Consider the following 18,312-nt stretch of genomic DNA (forward strand, 5'->3'; position numbering starts at 1 on the left):
ACGGCCAAAGTAAAGGCAACAGAGCCTGATTTCATTCACTTGGATGTGTGGGCAGAATTCAGAATATGAGCATTATGGAAAATAAAATGCATTCTGGCTAATTGAAAAGCTTTGTTCTTCCTGGAATTTACCTTTTTTCCTCTAGATCAGGTTGAGTGATGTCCTTCCCTCTTGGATTTAGTGACCAGAATTTAAAACAGCTTCTGATGCTTTCTGAGTTGCTGGCGTCCCCATTTTTCTTCCAAAACAAGCCTGCATTAAATTTTGTCTATACAGCTTTAGAATTGAGGTGTATTTTGTATGAAATGGCTTTCAAGAAGAGAGGATAACCTTGTGGCTAAGGCATTCAGTTGTCTGAGAGCTGGGATTTCTCTCCTATTGAGGTTTTTTTTTTTAAAGAAAGATGTGTATTCTGCAGTACATACTCTTACAGGTGAGGCATTGGGTTTGATTCCCTTTGGTTTGGGTAGCTGTTTCACACTGTTCTGCTAAGCACTGCCTGTATCCTGCATATACCCATATCCTTGTTTTTTCTTAATTTTTTTGACTTTGCAGCCTGTAGTCATGAGTACATGCAGAGACATCAAGGTCTGCAGTAGCTAATAGGAGCTGTCCTTCTTGTGACCTCATTAATTTCTGAATTTTTAGCGTTGTGCTGCAATCAGTGCAGGGTGGGGGTTGATGTCCCATCTCTGACCACATTTGTTTTTTACTTTCCAGACAACAGATGTAGATGGATAAAGTACTTAAAACAACCAAATGGAATCTTAGGTGTACACGTGTTTCTTTTGAGGTGTGCAGAAGCTGTGTTATCAAATACATGACCTTTCCCACTGATTAGATGTAATGAATCCACCAGGTACAGATGCTGCTGCTTTTTCCGAGCAGAAACAAAAATCACCCGCTAAGCCTGAGTACATATCTGCTACACTGAATGAAAACTGGGACAGTTCTGGCAGGGGTCTCCAGGTGCCAGTGTATTATGTTCCCTCTGTTCATTTGATAATTAATTTAATCTGAATTTCATGTAATCAGTAGAACAACAGAACAAAGGACCTCCTTGGCTCACTCTTCCATGGTCGGTGTTACTTGATAGCTCCTTAACTGTCTCCTGGCAGTTCATGTAGTTGCACTGCTGCAGGAAATAGGTGCAGCAGTACTATTTTAAGAGATGGGTGGTGCACATATGGGCAAACAGGGGTATGGGTCTAATGGCAATTGCTTTCCAGAAAGGTTTGAAGGCACCAAGAGCAGTGCATGCCTCGTGTGCAATAGCAGCAACGGGTTTTGACAAAGCAAGTAGAAAGAAGCCTCTCTGTATAGCAAGTCATTAGCCATGAAGGAAACCTTACTGGGAAGTTGTGTCTTACTAATAACCACTGTTAGATACTAGTATTTCTTTAATTTACTTTATGTATGGGTGGGCTGTAGTACAGGGAGCATGGGAAGTGAAAAATCCTGAAATTGTGCTTTTTTTTTTTCCATTCTGACCTTTTTATGCAGGAAAAGGACCAGCGCAGCCTAGATATCAATACTGCCAAGTGTATGTTGGGCCTTCTTTTAGGAAAAACATGGTCCCTTTTTCCAGTATTTCACCAGTTTCTAGAGGTATGAAGTTTAAAATAGAATCACATCTTTTTGATCTGTCTTCTCTGATACTTTAACTAGAGATCGAATGAACAGCTAAGACTTTTTTGGTTCTGATTTTGAATATACTAACCCCAAAGCAGCACTTGTAACTGATTATCTTTGCTTTATTCCTTTTCCCAAATCCCTGTGCTGTTCAGGGTTATTTAATGCAGGACAAAGTATAGAATGTCTTTGATTTGCTTTTGGACTTTCATTTTATTGCTGTATGTTTGTTCACTAAAAGATCTTAATCGGAAACTTGAGTTATTCAACACTGGTTTGACCACTAAGTGGTTTCTTTAATCCTGTTTAGTTTTGGAGGGCATACAGATGAAAATAATTTATCACAAAATTTACATTTTCTGTGAGAAATATAATATATTTTAGTAACTTATGTTTCTTGCCTTAAACAGCAATCAAAATATAAAGTTATCAATAAGGACCAATGGTGTAATGTGCTTGAATTCAGCAGAACAATTAACCTTGACCTCAGTAATTATGATGAAGATGGAGCCTGTAAGTACTACCATATGTTGGTGTCCTAAAGTAATTTCTGTCTTTGAGCTTAATCATTCAGTGTCCTTTTACAGATTTTTTTTTTTGTAAAACACAGTTATTTCATCTCTCTACAGGGCCAGTGTTATTGGATGAGTTTGTGGAATGGTATAAAGGAAAACAGATGACATAGGAGTTTAACTATGCACAGCCACTCAAGAGTCACTGTTACCACAGTTGTGTCAACCATTAGCCATAAACTGCTATTTGTATCAGAGTGCATGCTGCTTCTCTTGCACTGCGTCCCCTCCGGGGGGAGCTCTCGGTGTTCGCTATTTAACAAGCTAGCTCTGCTCGCTGTGTAGCATTGTTCTCTTCGAAGGCTGCTTTGCATTTTGTATTTACACTACGGATTGGTGAACTTGCCAGCGTTTTCACTGTGACTATGTGTATATTGCTGTCTAAATTTTGTATATGTGTATAAAACAAACAAACAAACAACAAAGGCTTCACCTAGGGATTATTTCTGCAGAAATGTATTGTAAAGATAATTTTGTGGCATATTTCTAGTCACCATTTCCATGTCTGTTGAAACTAGTTACTTTGGGTTTTTCCTTTTGGTCTCAAATGTAGCATTTCAGAGAATGAAATGAACAGACTGCTTGGACATAGTTACCTGGAGAACTATTGTCAGTTTTAATCTTACTATTTGAGATGCCAATTTCTGAGGGGGAGAAGACGTGCTGTGACTTTCCTCACCGGAGCTCGCCAAACCCGACCTGTTGCTTAATAGGAATGAAACATTGGTGTCTTAAAAAGCCAATAATATTTAATTACAGAGATTAAAACACTGTAATAGTTGTACATGCCACAGATGATTTCCATTTGAAGACAAAAAAAATACTGACTTTTTAATGTTAAAACTGCAGTAGCCATTACAGGTACAAATGAACAAATTAAAGTACCTTTCAAAAATGGGTTTTAGACTTTTGTAAGTTGCCCTTGGCCTACTCCTGTTAATTTCTGGTGTACCAGGAATGTTTGGTCTGCGTTGGGATCTAGTGAAACGGAAAGTTTGAGCTAAAAGTAGTGGTTTGGGGAATAAAGTCTGCTCACGGCTAGCACACAAATAATACAGGTTTGGGGATTTCATTTGTTTGTTTGTAACATTAGTCTTTCCCAGGCTCTCCAACTTTGTGTTTCTAAGTAATTAAAAATACACTATCCAGTAGTCAGAACATCACTTTTTCTTTCATGCTGGGGATGGGAATTTCCTAGCAGCAGAATGCCCGTTGCAGGCAATGGGCTTGTTAAACACCAGCATTAAATGACAGGACGTTTTAGTGGGGACCACTGCCTGTTTCACTCATTTCTGTATCTGTAAAGGACAGTTCTAGTGATTATTTTGGGGAAAATGAGTGAATGGAACGATGTTTAAGTAATTCTGTCACGTTGTCTTTGCCTTACCCTTCTTTATTAAGTGATGTTAGTATTGATTTTTATAAATTAGGTCCTGGAAGTATCTGGTGCTATTGAACTGAGATCCCTAAGGATTTGTTCAAATGTTCCACATTGGTTCATGGAGCATTTAACCAAAAAGGGCCAGTGGATGTTTTGGAACACAGAATAGCATTACTTTTCTGGAGACATATATTACAAGGTATTGGCAGTTTTGGTATTTCTCTAGAATGCAATCCAAGGCAAAGGACTGGGGGGGAGAGGGAGCAATTCCAGTTGAATGTGCAATTTTGAGCTGTAGTGAAGGTCCTATTCTGCCATTGCTGAAGTCAGCAACAACTGTCATTAACCTAACTGCTTTCAGGATTTAGCCTAGTTTAGCAAGAGCACGTTTAGTTTGCTGGTCTGGCCCAAGAGGTTGTAATTGTGTTGCTGCAGGTGGTCAGTTTGTGCTCAAATCTGTTTGGTGGTGGTGGTTTTTCTTTGTCAAACTGGTCTGCCAAAGACAAAAGTTGCCTGTGTGTGTTTGTGTATATTTGTGTATATATAAATATGCAGTATGTAGAAAACACTCCCTTCCCCCATGAAACAGTCATGTTTGGGTTCCCATGACTCTAAATAGTGCTTTTTAACGTGAATAGTGGTAAATCACACACAGCCATGGCTTTCCCATGTACTAATACACGTAACCTTAATGCCGTGTTCCATGCCAGTTTGCACAAGACATTAATTCAGTGGAGTGCAGTGTTTAATGTTTACAATAAGCCTCTTACTAAGTCACACACATTTTATTAAGACTTCTGATGTAAATGTGTATATTTACCATAACAGAACTGTAAGGAAATACCAGTGGAGCTGCTGGTTTAGTTCTTAAAAGAATGAACTTGGAAGCAATATAACTGTTAACATTAGGCTAAATCATGGTTGCTAAGTGAAACACTGCAGTTGTTCTTAAATCTTAGGCTAGTTACTGACTCTAGAGAACCATTTAGCACAGATTGGCATGATTACTGTAACAAATAAAGGCTTGCATAAAAGGTTTTATATGTCACAAATAATTTGGCTTCCAGTAATGGAAGCAAGAGCCAAAGATGCTTTTAATTTACTACTGTTATAGGTATAACTTTCACTTAACAGGGTCAACAGAAATCTGTTCAGCTCAACCAGATGCTCTTCTTCCAAGTTCTGCTAATGTTTAGCAGAATACAATCTTTATTTAAAAGCAGAGGAAGAGAAACCCCAGAAAGTACTTGTGCTGTGTAAGTAAACAAACTGCACTTTTATTTTCATCAGGTAAAAGTTAATTGGGAAAAGAAGCATTTGTTTGGAAATTATCCAGATGGATGCTGCATTTGCAAGCAGGATGAATTTGTAGTCTTCAGCTGCTTTATAAACATGCATCTTCATAAAATAAGCCACAAACTCAATCACAGCTAATAGATGGCTTTCCTGACATGTATAGAGAACAAACTGACTGCAGCAGGCCTGTATGGCTTGATAAGGTTCCCTGTGCTATCTGTCCTTCTGTTCCTGCTATATATGCTGATAAGCAGAGCATCTTAATGCTGTGAGCTCGTGTATTTTGGAGAAATTCCCTTTCAGCTTTAAAGAATTGTGGAAAATTTACTAGGCTACTGAATTTACTTTGTATTTATTACAAGTGTGGTGTTTGCTTTTTCCCTTGTTATGCCATCATATAGTTGATGTAGGGTTTTTTTCCCCTTTTAAAAGTTATATACAGGGTATGTTGACGACTTGGACGAGGCACTGAGAGGTTCATTCTGGGAGCAGTGTCATGGGTCTCATACCAATCTCTCATGTTCACTGTTACTGTCCTTGGAACAGAAGCTTGATGATCTATGTGCAATTCCTGGTTGGTACCTGGGAGATGTTAGGTGGAAAGCCAGTTAGTCAAAGGAAAACAGCATCCAGAGACTACAGCAGTGGATAGTCTAAAACTGATGGATGACAAACATTTGGAGCTTGTTATTACAATAGCTGTAGAGAATATTAGAAACATTCCACAAATTACACATCAAAATATTATTAGTTTTTAAAATTATTAATACAATTCTGTGTTATTGTTGCTTTTTCATTCTATCTTTTTCAAGGAAATCATCGTGAAGAGGGTAATACTTACCAGAACCTTTCATAGCCTTGTGCTTTCAGTTAAAGCCTGATTCAGGTTGCCATTAAGCCACAATAAATACTTGGGTCACCTTTGTGTAGCCTTTTCTAGTGTTTGTAGAGAACTGAAGACTTCTGCCATTTTACCACAAATAAATGCAGATATGCTCACCCAATCAGGATCAGTTACAGCGCAGTGCTGCTCGGTAATGTTCCCAAGTTACTTTTTTGGAGGGCAAGAAATGGGCTTCAGTTGTGTTAAGGTTTTCCCAGATTTCTGTTGACCCTTGGTCACAAGCCTAACGAATTGTTTAATGCTCTTGGAACTCCTATAGACAGCTTTAAAGGTTAGCTTGTGCCCTGGTTTTAGTTATAACTGCTCAATACCTCTTTCTAGGCCTTACATTTTGTCCTTCCATGTCGCTGTAAGAGTGTGTAGAATCCATCCACCAACTGGAGATTTTGTTGTCTGTAATTGAGACCAAAACTCAGCTTGATTTTTTTTGGGGGGGGGTTATTCTTTCATTTCCCCCTGTGTGTGTCTGTGTGTGTCCCTGTGTTGCCACAGAGTAGCACCTACTTACGCTGCAGCAGCAGTGTAACCTGTGACTGTGGCTGCTTCATGTCTGCATACATCAGGTGTGCTCGGCTCCCGCGACTCCTGACCCGAGGGAAATGCTGTTACAGCACCTGACACGCTCAGCCCGTTAGTTTTTAGGTCTCTCACTGGTGTTGATGTAAAATGGCATCTCACAAATAAACAGTATTTGTGTTGGTTTCGCCAACTGACTTCAGATCTTTCTGTGGCTCCTACTTCAGGAATTGTCCAATCTGAACGGGCATCGTGTCAGCTGGCAGCCTGTATCGATTAGTAGCAGAGAGCTTGTAGGTACTCTCTTGTTGCCCTTACTTCTGATAGTAAGCTGAATGAGTATTTAAAACTCTGTTGGGAATGGGTATGTTCCAAACAGTGTAAAACAGTTCTGCAGTGCAAGAACTTTCCACAGAAAGAGTCGATTAGAGCTGCATTGTCCTTTAAAATGTGACAAGGAGTGTGATCATTACCTGCTCAGCTTGAGCCATGGAGCTCCTGATGGAAACATCACTGCTGTACGGACTGGATGGCCAGACATGAGGTAGACTGAAGGCTGTCTGCATGCCTGGGCCCAGAGGGTGGTGGTCAGCAGTGCAAAGCCTTGCTGGAGGCCAGTGGCTAGCAGTGTACCACAGCGTCAGTGCTGGGTCCAGTCCTCTTCAGCATCTTCAGTACTGACCTGGATGATGGGGCAGCGTACCCTTGGCAAGTTTCCTGATGACACCAAACTGGGAGGAGTGACTGTCATATCAGAGGGTCATTGCTGCCATCCAGAGGGACCTCCACAGGCTGGAGATGTGGACTGACAGCAACCTCATGAACTTCAACATGGAGAAGTGCAAAGTCCTGCACCTGGGGAGACACAACCCCAGGCACCAGAGCATGCTCGGGGCCACCCAGCTGCAAAGCAGCTTGGCAGAACAGGACCTGGTGGACACCAAGTTGAAGCTGAGCCAGTAATGGGCCCTTGCCACAAAGGTAGTGAATGGTATCTTGGGCTCTGTTAGACAAAGCATTGCCAGCAGATGAAGGGAGATGACCCTTCCCCTCTGCTCAGCACTGGTGAGGCCACACCTGAAGCATTGTGTCCTCTTTGGGCTCCCCAGTACCAGAGACACCCTGACATACTGGAGAGGCCAGCAGAGACACTGAAGCTTGTCTCCTACAAGACTTGAGAGCTGGGACCATTCAGCCTGGAGAAGGGAATGTGCTGGGCAGGGATCTTACTCATGTAAATGCCTGAAGGAAAGGGTGTAAGGCAGAGCCAGACTCCTCAGTGGTGCCCAGTGACAGCACCAGATGCAGTGGGCTCAAACTGAAACACAGGGGGGCTCAGTCTGAACATTAGGAAACCCCCTGTGTTTGTGAGAATGACCAAGCACTGGTACAGGTTTCCCAAGGAGAGGGGGGAGTCTTTCTCCTTGGAGATGCTCAACAGCCATCTGGATGTGGTTCTGGGCAACTGTTTCTAGGTGGCCCTGTTTGAGCAAGAGGGTTAGACCAGATGACCTCCAGAGGTGCCCTCCAACCTCAGCCATGCTGTGATCCTGTGATTTCTAAAACCATATGCCTAAGAAAAATTCCCAAGTTATCCAGATGGAATGCTGGAAGAGAAGCCTAGTCTGGTGATGGTGAAATGTGGCAGTATTTTGATTTGATGAAGTTAAACACTTGTGTTCTTAGGTTTGAGAAGAGTTTTCCAGTTATTTGACTTGTAACAAGCTGTTGTGTCCAAGCAAAGCAGGAGAAGACCTGCTAGCACTAAGACCTGGAAATTACAGCCTAAATGTCCAAAATACATTCACAAACCTGTTATTTAAAGGAGTCAGTAGTTAATCTTCGTACTTTGTATTGCTTGTGGAGTTACAGATCTGCTTTTGACTAGGAAGCAGACTTGTAACCTGGCAAAGACACTAGAGAACTCACGTAGACAGATGCCACAAGAATTTTTTTTCTTTTTTAATCTCTTGCACTATTTGAGCTGCCAGTGATAAGGGGAGTGATGTCAGGTGCTGTGGGAACAGCAGACTCAGCTCACCTGGGCTAACTCAGCTCACCTGGGCTGGCTGCTTGGGCAGGTTACCTCTGGCCTGGCCAGAACCTTAAATGCATTTTAACTTTAAATAATATTTTATGTTACAATAAGGATATTGTAATGTCGAGCCCATTCATGATATTCATGTTGGTGATGAAGGCAGGGATTTGTCTTCACCAGTTCTCAAGAATGCTGCCTGCTGCTGGTATTTATCAGAGGGGGTGAGTCTCAGTCTTTCTGTGCCATGAAAACCTTACTGTTACTGTACAAATAGTTTCTGATATTAATTATGTGTAGGTTAAATGTGAATCTCTTCATGCTCAAGGTCCAGCCCAGTTATCCGCATACTCTGGAAAGGCTGAAATTCTTTGTGCCTACAGCAACTTATGTATTTATGGTACTTCCATAATTATGATTGAAAGCAAGAGCTTTGTTTCACCCCCATTACTGTATCTGAAGTTCTCCATCTGCTCTTCAGACTTGTATTTTTTCCAGTACTGATACCCTGTGAGGCACGTTGTGTCCTGTCCCGTGCCCTGGGAGCAGGGTGCACCCCTTGGCTGCCTCCTGGGGCTGCTTTTACAGGTTCACACAGCACCGTTTGTATGGAGCCTGTGCTGTGACTGGGTCTGTTTACCCACTGCCGGCCCCAACGTCTTACCTGAGCGGGAGTGTTGCTACCTGAAGTTACTGCTGAAGCTGAAGCAGCTTCAGCATCCCTGCAGCAGCCTCTGCAGCAGCACCGTGCAGGGGAAGGAAAAAAGGTGGTGTCAGTGTGATGTCACATTTACACCCCTGTAACTGCAGCGGTTCTCATACCCTGTAGGTGCTCTGGAAAACCTGCCCGTGGCCAAAGGCGTGAGGTTCCCGTGCGCACCGCACGGTGCGGCGGGGACGGTGAAATGTGACGCGGGTGAGCGGGCAGAATCCGGGGCGCTGCGCAGCTGTTGTGCGCTGCAGGGCAGGGAGGCAGGATGGGGGGAGAGCAGCCGAGTGTGACCGTACTGCTTGGCAGCCACGGAAAATAGAAGAGGTTTTGTGTTTAAGAGCAGCTGCTAATGAAGCGCGGAACTGGCGGGAGGGAGAGTGTTTGGTTTGAATGAGCAGGTGATAACGTGTCTGGAGGGATCGGTGCCTTCAGAAAGGTGCAAGATTCAGTGAGTTGTGCCTCATTAAGTTTTCCCAGAGCTGCCAGCCAGCTTTCTGCCTGTTCCTCTGCAATGACATTCCCCTTCAAGGACTCTGAACAGCAAAAGGGCCTGGGGCTACCTTCAGCATTGTGGAACAGTCACAGAAAACAACACATTTGTTACCTGTTTGTTTAGGAGGAGTTATTGTGTATCAAGCTATCCATGGGCCCAGTACAGCAGCTTTTTGCTGCTTCTGATTTGCCCCCTGGATAATGTTCCAAATTGGGTGTAGGATCCTTTTTATAGGGAACTGCAGTTAGGTGATAGTGTGTTGGCTTTTTTAAACCACCCTTCCCATGTCATCACACTGTCAGACCACAGGTGATCCCCACAGCAGCCAGATCTCCGTAGCTGACCTCTCCTTTCCCACTTCTGCTCTGTTGGTTTGAGAGGTGGCTTTTGTTACCCTCAGTGTCCTGCCAAGTCACACAGTAAATTCTGTCTGGTAATGGAACACTGCTGGGATTTAATTTACTTCACAAACCCTGGGAATTCACAGAATTTTAACCCACAAATGTGGTTCAGGGAGCAGAAGACAGGTACCCTACTGTTTCACTCTACAGCCGTGCCCCACAGGAAAACAACAGTAGCAGTGTGGTGAGGATTTCAGTACTGCTTGTAGGCAGAGAGAAACAAAACAGTGCATACTGAAGGCAGATTCTAAGCAAAACTAATATTTGAGGGCAAAAATTAGTGAGAAAGTAAATAAATATTATAACTCTATAAAAGCTTTATTAACAGGTGTAACTACTGAGTAGTTTCCTCCTTTCAGCATCCTAGAGTTGTTTTTCATAAACCCTGCTTTTGTTTGCAAGTACCCTTCTAAACAGAAGGCCCTGGGTTCTGGCCTGAATCACCCTTTGGAATTACAGTGGGTTTAAATTAGCTGGATCCAGGCTTTATACATCTCGTTAGGTCTAGTTCTGTAACTTGGATTGCTGGTTAAAGGCAGATAATTGTTTTGAGAGGGGGGAAACCCAAACCCACCAAAAAACCCAACCCATGGTATTTAAATTATAAAAATCTACACCTTTCCTTTTACAATCTAATAATTTTTGCACCTACTATGTGGTGTAAACACCGTGGGAGCTCAGTATTAACACTTTCCTGTCTTAACTATTGAAGTCTGTTCTTCTGCTTTGTAAAACTTTAGAAAATCCATCAAATGCTCTTTTCTTCTTAACAAAATACTGTCCCTGTCCTAAATTGGGCTGACTTTTTTGGCTGGGCTTTTCACTCGACCTCTGGAGATTGCCAGGTGTTGTAGAACAGTTCTCCAGCCCTGTCAATGCGTCACCCTCCGCCTCGCTGGAATCGCTGCTTTCGGAGGTTGTATTTCCTGTCGTCTTCGGCAGGGACGAGTGTGAACTGTGTCTCCTGCTTTCACTGGAGAAGCCTTGTGGGATGGAGAAGGAGCGTGTTTCCTCATCACTCTGACCCAGCTGCAGATGATCTATGCTGAAGGCTGACTGTGTTTTCCCAGAGGAGTGAAGACGCAGCAGATCTGCCGTAGCCTTGCGAGACTGTGTTTCTTCGGGCAGGCCACAGTTCCCGGTATCCTGCAATTCCGTGGAGTCATCGGAGTCTTCCTCATCAAAGCCTCTTTGCATTGGATCTGCACAAGCCTTAGTTACATCCACCTGCATCCCCCATGGTAGCAAGTCATCCTGCTCTGCAGTAACCATAAACTGTTTGTCAGTTGCATGTTCAGGCAGAGACCAGAGAGAAAACTCGTTGCTGGAACGCAGCAGTGATGGGGTTTTAACAATATCATTCAAACCAGCGCCAATGGGAGCAAAAATGAACTCCTCATACTCAGATGGACTCGTGCTTCTTCTTAATGTAATGTCTTCTTCACCATGATTCTTTCTGGAGGAGTTGCTGTCATAGTGCTCGTCAGAACTTCCCTTTGATGTGTCTTCTTCTTGTTCAGCGGGGCTCTGTCTGAGGGAACGCTGAGGTTCCACAGGAAGCTGAGAGCACTGTGGTTCACCCTCCTCAGAAGCACTCTCTGTATCTGTGTCATACATGGGAGAGTGTTTTAGTGAAAGTAACTGCTCCCCAAAATCTGTATTCTGATTGTGGAGAGACTCGGAATCAGAGTACGTTACTGTCAGCTCTTTGTTCGGAAAATAATCAAACGAGTCAGGAACTTCCTGACTTGAGGAACTGACTGTGTCCGACTCTGACGTGCTTACACGGTCAGTACCTTTATCAGTGTCAGGTGATGGTGATGCTGCTTCAGGTGTGATGGTATCTGATCTGTAAGTAATGGTGGTTTCAAAATACCCCCTGTTCTCGTCTTCATTTTTCCCAATATGCCAAAGTTCAGCAGCCACATTTGGAGACTCTGGCAGTGCTGAGAACTTCTCCCTTCCACTGTTGGTATGAGCTTCTTCTAGTGGTGACTGACAAACTGGCGTGTGGTCGCTAACATCAGGTTGTTCCAGTTCAAAGTCTGCTAGAGAACTACAGTCACTCATTGTGAATGGAGTCCCTTCACCTGAAGAGCTGTCGCCAAATATATCTGCTGGAGCATCTTTTTGATTTGTTCGGTCTGTTTCACAGCCATAGTCCCTAAGAGGAGAGTTTTCTCTTGTCTGGTAGATGCTTAAATTCTCAATATTTGTATCTCCTTTGCAGCTGCCAGGTAAAATGAAACCCCCTACATCACTGGTTACATTTACGTGGCCATTTGGACCAAGTTGTTCATCACAGCTTTGGCTTCCAGGTGTACAATTTGTAACACTCGTGGGTTTGTTGTGTGGAGCGATACTTCCTCTTCCAGGAGATGCTGGTGGAGCCTTTGTGGTTTCAGACCACGAACCAGAGTTGTTGCTTACCTGGCTGTTCCTAGAGTCTCGTGCAACCATACGTGTTCGTGCTGTGGAAAATGGAAAGCCCTTTTCTCCTGAGAAAGATGAATCTGAATCTGAAGAGTCAGTGTGATCTGAGGAAGAGTCACTATTTGGTCTCCTGGGTGCAGCAGGGAACCTGCTTTTCTCTGAGTCTTTGTTATACATGCGTTTTGGATCTTCCCATAATGAAATGCCATTCCTCGTTAATTTTCTTGGTGTCTCTACACTGCTGTTCTCAGAGTCTGTCCTTACAGACACCAGTCCATCATCAACGTTTATATTTTCATAACTGTTGATACCAGTTTCGATGTCTGAAAACCCAGGTTTGCTCTTCACATCCATCTCCTCGTTGCTTTCTTCCTGGTGCTGCCCTGCCCTGCTTGGAGCACGTGCGCTGCTGTCGGTGCCGTTTCCACACACAGCAGAAGTTTCTGCAGGAAAAACGCTTCTGTTTCTTGAAGGGTTCTCACCACTCATGAAGAGACTGGGCCCTGTGTTTGCTGGTCTGCCTGCAGAGCACTCTCCGCTCCAAGTTTCATCTGAAAAGGCCTGATTAGAGTAAGTATGTTCTGAGCTTGGATGTTTGCTCCTGCGCATGCGTCTCCAGAGGCTGACGAGGTAGGGTCTGGCAAAAGCACCCAGGCAAAAAGCACAAACAAACGTAATGAGCACGGAGAGGCAGACAGCCAGCACGAGGTCCTGCTCTGTTCTTCCTGCTCTAAGAAGGCTGCTAGTGTCCCGGGCTTTCCTAACCAAAAATGTTGAACCACTGTCTTTCACCTGTACTTTGTAGAGGAGATGTTTCTTCTTTGTTGTGTTAAAAATACACAGATAGAGCCCCTCTGCACTTTTCTCAGCATCGTGTATCACCAAATTATTCATTTTGTCCAGTGTAATATGAGGCAGATGACTGTCTTTTGTAATTCTGCCTTCAGGTGCCCACCAAGAGGCTCTGTTACCTGAAATAAAAGAAAATAAAAACTAAGTCTTTCCTGAAGGTGTGGGATGCTTGGCTTGCAGGGTCAAGTTATTTCTGTAAGGACAGACTCTGACCTATCTTTGACAGTTTTAACTATTTACTATAAAATCCTCTTTTCTTTAAAATCCATCCCTAGTCATTATACATGGTACCAAGTATCTGTTAACCCATCACATGCCCCCCACCCCCCCAGTCAAAACATGATACGTATGGTATAGTTGCAGACATTACAAGAAAACAGATGTGGGTGAGGGAGGTTGCTGAACACCTAAGTAAGTTCTGGGTCATACTAGAAACACTTGATCTCCCTCATGCAAGATCCCTGTTTCTAGCCAGCCCATCTGCAGCATGGCCATGGTCACTGTGTGCAGCTAGGAGAGCAAACACTAGTTCACTGTCAGTGTTTCAACCACTGTGATTTTCCTGTAGTTACTGCTTTGACTGCAGCAAAAAGGTTTCAAATCAAGGAGATTTATATCTGCTCAGCAATTGCTCTGAACTTTAGCTAGCATAGGCGATGGCTGGTTGTTGGCTTTTGGAGTATGTTTGGAGGCTGCAGGTACACCTTGTGGCTTTTGTGTCTGCTTGCATTCTTGGATGGGTTTTGGTGTGATCCAGTATATTGATTTTAATCCCATGATCAGAGTTTCCATGACTTTTCTTCTTAATAGACAAAGCAGGTGGCATTTCTGATGGGCCCCATGTACCTTCATTCAGGGATAAAGCATTCCAAGAGAAAAGCCTTGCCACCTCCACGTGCTGTTGGAGTTAAACCGTTTGGCCTTGTGGCACGTGAGAAATGCACCTACACTGGGTAGGTGTACCTGGTCTGAGTTTTCTGTCTGCATGGGAAGTCTTACTCATTTAATGTAAGGAAGGACATGTTTTCCTGGGAAACGTGGCTTTCAAATACCCTAACCAGTATACTATTATCTAATCAATAATTGCCATGTTGAATTGTTCAGTTATTTTCAAACAGAATCTATAGAAATCTGTTTTTTGAACCAGATTTCTTCGATCACTCTGCATGCATTTGGATTTTAGCAGCATAGGGATAGAGCCCTGGTTTTACATACCTCCTGTATTGTCCATGTCACAGTTCAGCACTGACGTCTCCCCTGTTGGGATTACAGCCCTCTTGAGCAAAACACTGTCGCTGCAGTTTAAGTTGAAACTTGAAAGGTACAGCTGAGGTTTCTGTGAGTTGTTGGCAGATTTATTGTATGAAATACTCAATTTTCTCATTGTGGAGTCAAAGAAGATATGAAAGAAATGTTTGAAAGCATTTAGCCCGCAGGTAAACTGCCAGGCATTATTTGACAAATCCACTTCAAGTTGAAAGAAGTTCAAACCCATTAGTACTTGGGGTAGAGGGGTTGTCAAAGCGTTTTCACGGAGATCCACAACCTATTTGGAAATAATTCAGAATTCATTTAATAATTCTTACAATAGAATCTTAATTACACTATCAGGATTAACATTTATTTTCATTGACAAGCACTTTTGCAGTTACAGGACTGATACATCTAGTTAGGATTTCAAGAGTATCGTTCTAAGCTTTTTAACTTGGAAGTTTAAATTGTGGCGTATCTGGGATTCTCCCGCTGTGGATCCAGTGTAAATGGGAACACCCAGGGCTCTCCCCATGGAAGGGCAGGGGCTCAAAAAGGACACCTGTCTGTTTAAGCCAGTTACTGATTGGTGTGTGGCATAGATAAATGGTGAATTTATGGTTATATTTTACGTATTTACAAGCTTGTGTGTGTCTTCCTATATATGAAAAGCAAACATATGTTATATAAGAGTTATTATTTTCACCATTTACTATAGTTCTATAATTGTACACTAATGTAGCACTCAAAGACCAGCAGGATCATGCTGAATAGTTGGCAATACCTTTAATGGTGACTACACAAAACATTGAAACAGCTGTAATAATCCTTTACAACCTGTAATTTGTTGAGATCCCTGAAGGCATCTGGCTGAATTTGAGTTATCTTGTTGTGCTGCAAGTGGATGTCCTTCAGCTGTGAACAGTTCCGAAAATCATCCAGACCGATCTGCCGGATGCTGTTGGATGACAGGTGGACAGTTTCCAAAGCCTGCAGCAGGCCCAGTCCTAGGAAGAACAAAACTCTTTTACATTTCATGTTCTTGTTTTCCCAGTGGCATCAAGTGGCTTCTGAAAAGTCCTTGCAACAAAATTCCTTCCATTCCTGCCTTCCGCAGGCCTGGAGTGACCCTGCCTTTCCTGTCCTTTTCTAGAAGTTGGGTGGCGTCAACAGCAGCCACGTCACAACTGATGTGTTACAAAAATTCCCATCTCTATAACAGCAGGAACATCCTCTTGTGCTATCAGAACAGTTACAACTGTCATCTCTGTTCTGACTGTGATGTCGCTGCCCTGGGCACGCTTGTCTGGAGAACTGGAGGTAGGAAAGGAGGTGTGGGAAAAGGCTGGAATATGCTGAGTTTGTAAAATCCAAACTTGTTAATTGTAAATAAAAGAGGCAGATGCCAGATGTGATGTGGTATCTGCTGTTCATTGCCACCTGCAAGTTCACATGAGTTTTTCCTGCCATATTCAAAGGATGCAAACTGGACTGAATACAAAACCTCGTTGCTCACGCTTGGCCGCCTGTGAATCAAGCATGGCAGTACATCCTGGCAGTTATATTTATCTAGCAAAATAATAAAATATGCATCAATGTATTTTATAATCTAAGGGATTCTATATTGTCTATGCAAGAACCTTACAGAGACCCCAGAATAATTAAGCACTTTCAAGTGCTTCAAATTCTGCCCTGGTGAGGCCTGGTCTGGAGTATTGTGTGCAGTGCTGGGCTCCCTGGTTCAAGAGGGACAGGGAGCTGCTGGAGGGGGTACAGAAATGGGCTGTGAAGATGATTAGGGGACTAGAACATCTCTTATGAAGAGAGGCTGAGGGACTTTGGGATGTTACAGCGTAGAGAAGACTGAGGGGGGGATCTTATCAATGCTAATAATTACTTGAGGGGTGGGTGTCAGGAGGATGGGGTCAGTCTTTTTTCAGTGGTGCCCAGTGACAGGACAAGAGGCAATGGGCACAAACTTGAATAGAGGAAGTGCCACCTACAGATCAGGAGGAACTTCTTTACCGTGAGGGTGGCAGAGCACTGGGACAGGCTGCCCAGAGAGGTTGTGGGGTCTCCATTAAACGTTCAAAACCCGCCTGGATGCTGTGCTGTGCAGCCTGCTCTGACAAGGGTGACTCCCCTGACTAGCTGATATCCAGAGGTCCCTTCCAACCACTATCATTCTGTGATTCTCTGAAGTGGAATGGTTTCCCACATGGCAGAGAATTAGTAACAAAAAAGCAGAAAGACAGAACTTAGAGCACTCTGTGTAGGTGCAAAATTCTTCCCTTTATCTGACTTTGCAAGACAAGTGGGGTTTTGGTTTGCCCCTTCCCAGTATTTTAAAGATCTAGAGCTAATAAATCCGATTATCTTATCAGAGATAAATTAAATTAAACAAACAAGGTATAGGGTAGTGTTGCCCATACTGCAACTTTTGCTTCATTTAAATACTGGTTGGGCCATGTGAGCCATCGGTTTCTGAGGACAGAGGCTGTCATAAAGCCTGTGACACACAGTTCAGTGACTAACCACCACTTCTAAAAGTCTACTGAAAAGTTAGAGCCTTCTCCGCTTACTAGAAGGAGCCACTTCGGTTGGGTACCAGACAGCACAGAGCAAAATAATTTAGATGGAACAAAATATACCTTTCTGTCTTCAGGAAATACTGAAACTGGAGCAAGTTTTATTTGAGAGAGTATTGGCTTTCTTTTTAAGAGTAATACGAAACCGATTATCCCTAATTTTTGTGATGTTCAGGTTCATCACTGGGTTGTGGAGGCTGCTGTTTCTCCAAAGATCCTTACTTCCCTTTCTAAACAAGAAGGAACAACCCCTGCTTGGGCTCTCAGCAGGTAAATTTGGCTATATTTGACTGACATTGAGGCGTTACGATCGCAAAGCCTGCTAATAAAAAAGCCCAACCATACCCAAACTGCCACATTTGCTTCCCAGCAGTCTGTGTTCACATGCAGGTGCCACCTTCCCTCCCCTCAGCGTAACTGACTGAGGTAAGTCGCATTCTGAATTCAGCAAGATGCACCAAATCACATGCAAAACCAACTGACCCCTTGGGAGTGAGGGCCTGACAGATTTCGAGCGCTTACCTCTTGGAACTGCGTGGAGATGATTTCTTTCAACTGACAGTACTTTCAAAGCAGGCAGGAGGCAGCAGCTTTGCCCATCTGTTTCAGACCCATGTGCAGGTGCGGGTACGTGCAGCGTGAGGGTGCGGATGGCATTCCCGTCGAGGTTGAGAGTTTCTAGAACAGGCAGATTTCTACAAGCAGCGAAGGAGAGTTCTGAAATCACATTGTTACTGAGATTCAGGTGTTTCAGCATCCACTGGCCATTTCTTTCTTCAGTGCACGTAAAAGTTTTGATGTTGTTGTAACTCAAATCAGCCGTTACCGCTGTTCGTGCTGCACCTTCTGGGACAGCAGATATCCCGGTAGAAGAACAGTTCAGCGAGAGCTCCCCGACCCACCGGCAGCCTGAACTGTGATGTGCATCAGGCAGAATCCGCCGTGCCTCCGTTCCCACTGATCCAGGCAGGTTCAAGTAGAGGACCACAGCTATGACACTCAAGTGAAGGTTATCCATAGTATCCATAGTAGCTATAGGCAAAATGTGAAATGATGGCAAGTCCAGCGTAACAAGAGTTAAACAGAAGGCGGAACTACTTGGATGGTAAAAAAAGAGCAACACCAAATACCCAAAGCATTAGCGATGTTTTACCTTACACACAGTTTTGGGCACTCAAAAGGAACATTCATGAACTGGTATCCTTCCTCCTTCCACCTCTCCCAAAAAACAATTTGGACCTTTTCT

At 43.4% G+C, this 18,312-nt stretch overlaps 2 protein-coding genes across 3 annotated transcripts in view; one reads left to right on the plus strand and one right to left on the minus strand.

Annotated features, from left to right (window-relative positions):
• DCUN1D4 (defective in cullin neddylation 1 domain containing 4) overlaps positions 1-3,356 on the plus strand; it is a 37,301-nt gene extending 33,945 nt beyond the window's left edge. For both annotated transcript variants that reach the window (XM_084266652.1, XM_084266653.1), the window contains 3 exons: positions 1,504-1,608; positions 2,043-2,145; positions 2,262-3,356. In XM_084266652.1, the coding sequence (XP_084122778.1) occupies positions 1,504-1,608; positions 2,043-2,145; positions 2,262-2,317 (264 nt within the window). In that variant the 3' untranslated portion in view covers positions 2,318-3,356. The remainder of the gene's footprint in view (positions 1-1,503; positions 1,609-2,042; positions 2,146-2,261) is intronic.
• Positions 3,357-10,314: 6,958 nt separating this feature from the next.
• LRRC66 (leucine rich repeat containing 66) lies at positions 10,315-18,299 on the minus strand. The gene is made up of 4 exons (XM_084266967.1): positions 17,589-18,299; positions 15,316-15,485; positions 14,443-14,773; positions 10,315-13,346 (listed from the first exon to the last, which is right to left on the minus strand). The coding sequence occupies exons 1-4, from the start codon at positions 18,091-18,093 to the stop codon at positions 10,642-10,644; spliced, it is 3,711 nt and encodes a 1,236-aa protein (XP_084123093.1). The 5' UTR covers positions 18,094-18,299; the 3' UTR covers positions 10,315-10,641.
• Positions 18,300-18,312: the final 13 nt, after the last annotated feature.

The sequence above is a fragment of the Gallinula chloropus genome (assembly GCF_964237585.1).
Source record: "Gallinula chloropus genome assembly, chromosome: 7".
In the NCBI taxonomy this organism is placed as follows: domain Eukaryota; kingdom Metazoa; phylum Chordata; class Aves; order Gruiformes; family Rallidae; genus Gallinula; species Gallinula chloropus.

Bases quoted from the DNA above. Each gene is read 5' to 3' on its own strand.
- LRRC66 (XM_084266967.1), bottom strand. From the start codon at position 18,093: ATGGATACTATGGATAACCTTCACTTGAGTGTCATAGCTGTGGTCCTC. The intron at 15,486-17,588 runs GTAAGCGCTCGA...TGTTCTTCCTAG, and splicing joins TCTCCACGCAGTTCCAAGAG to GACTGGGCCTGCTGCAGGCT. The intron at 14,774-15,315 runs GTTGTAAAGGAT...ATTTCCAAATAG, and splicing joins GGGATCTCAACAAATTACAG to GTTGTGGATCTCCGTGAAAA.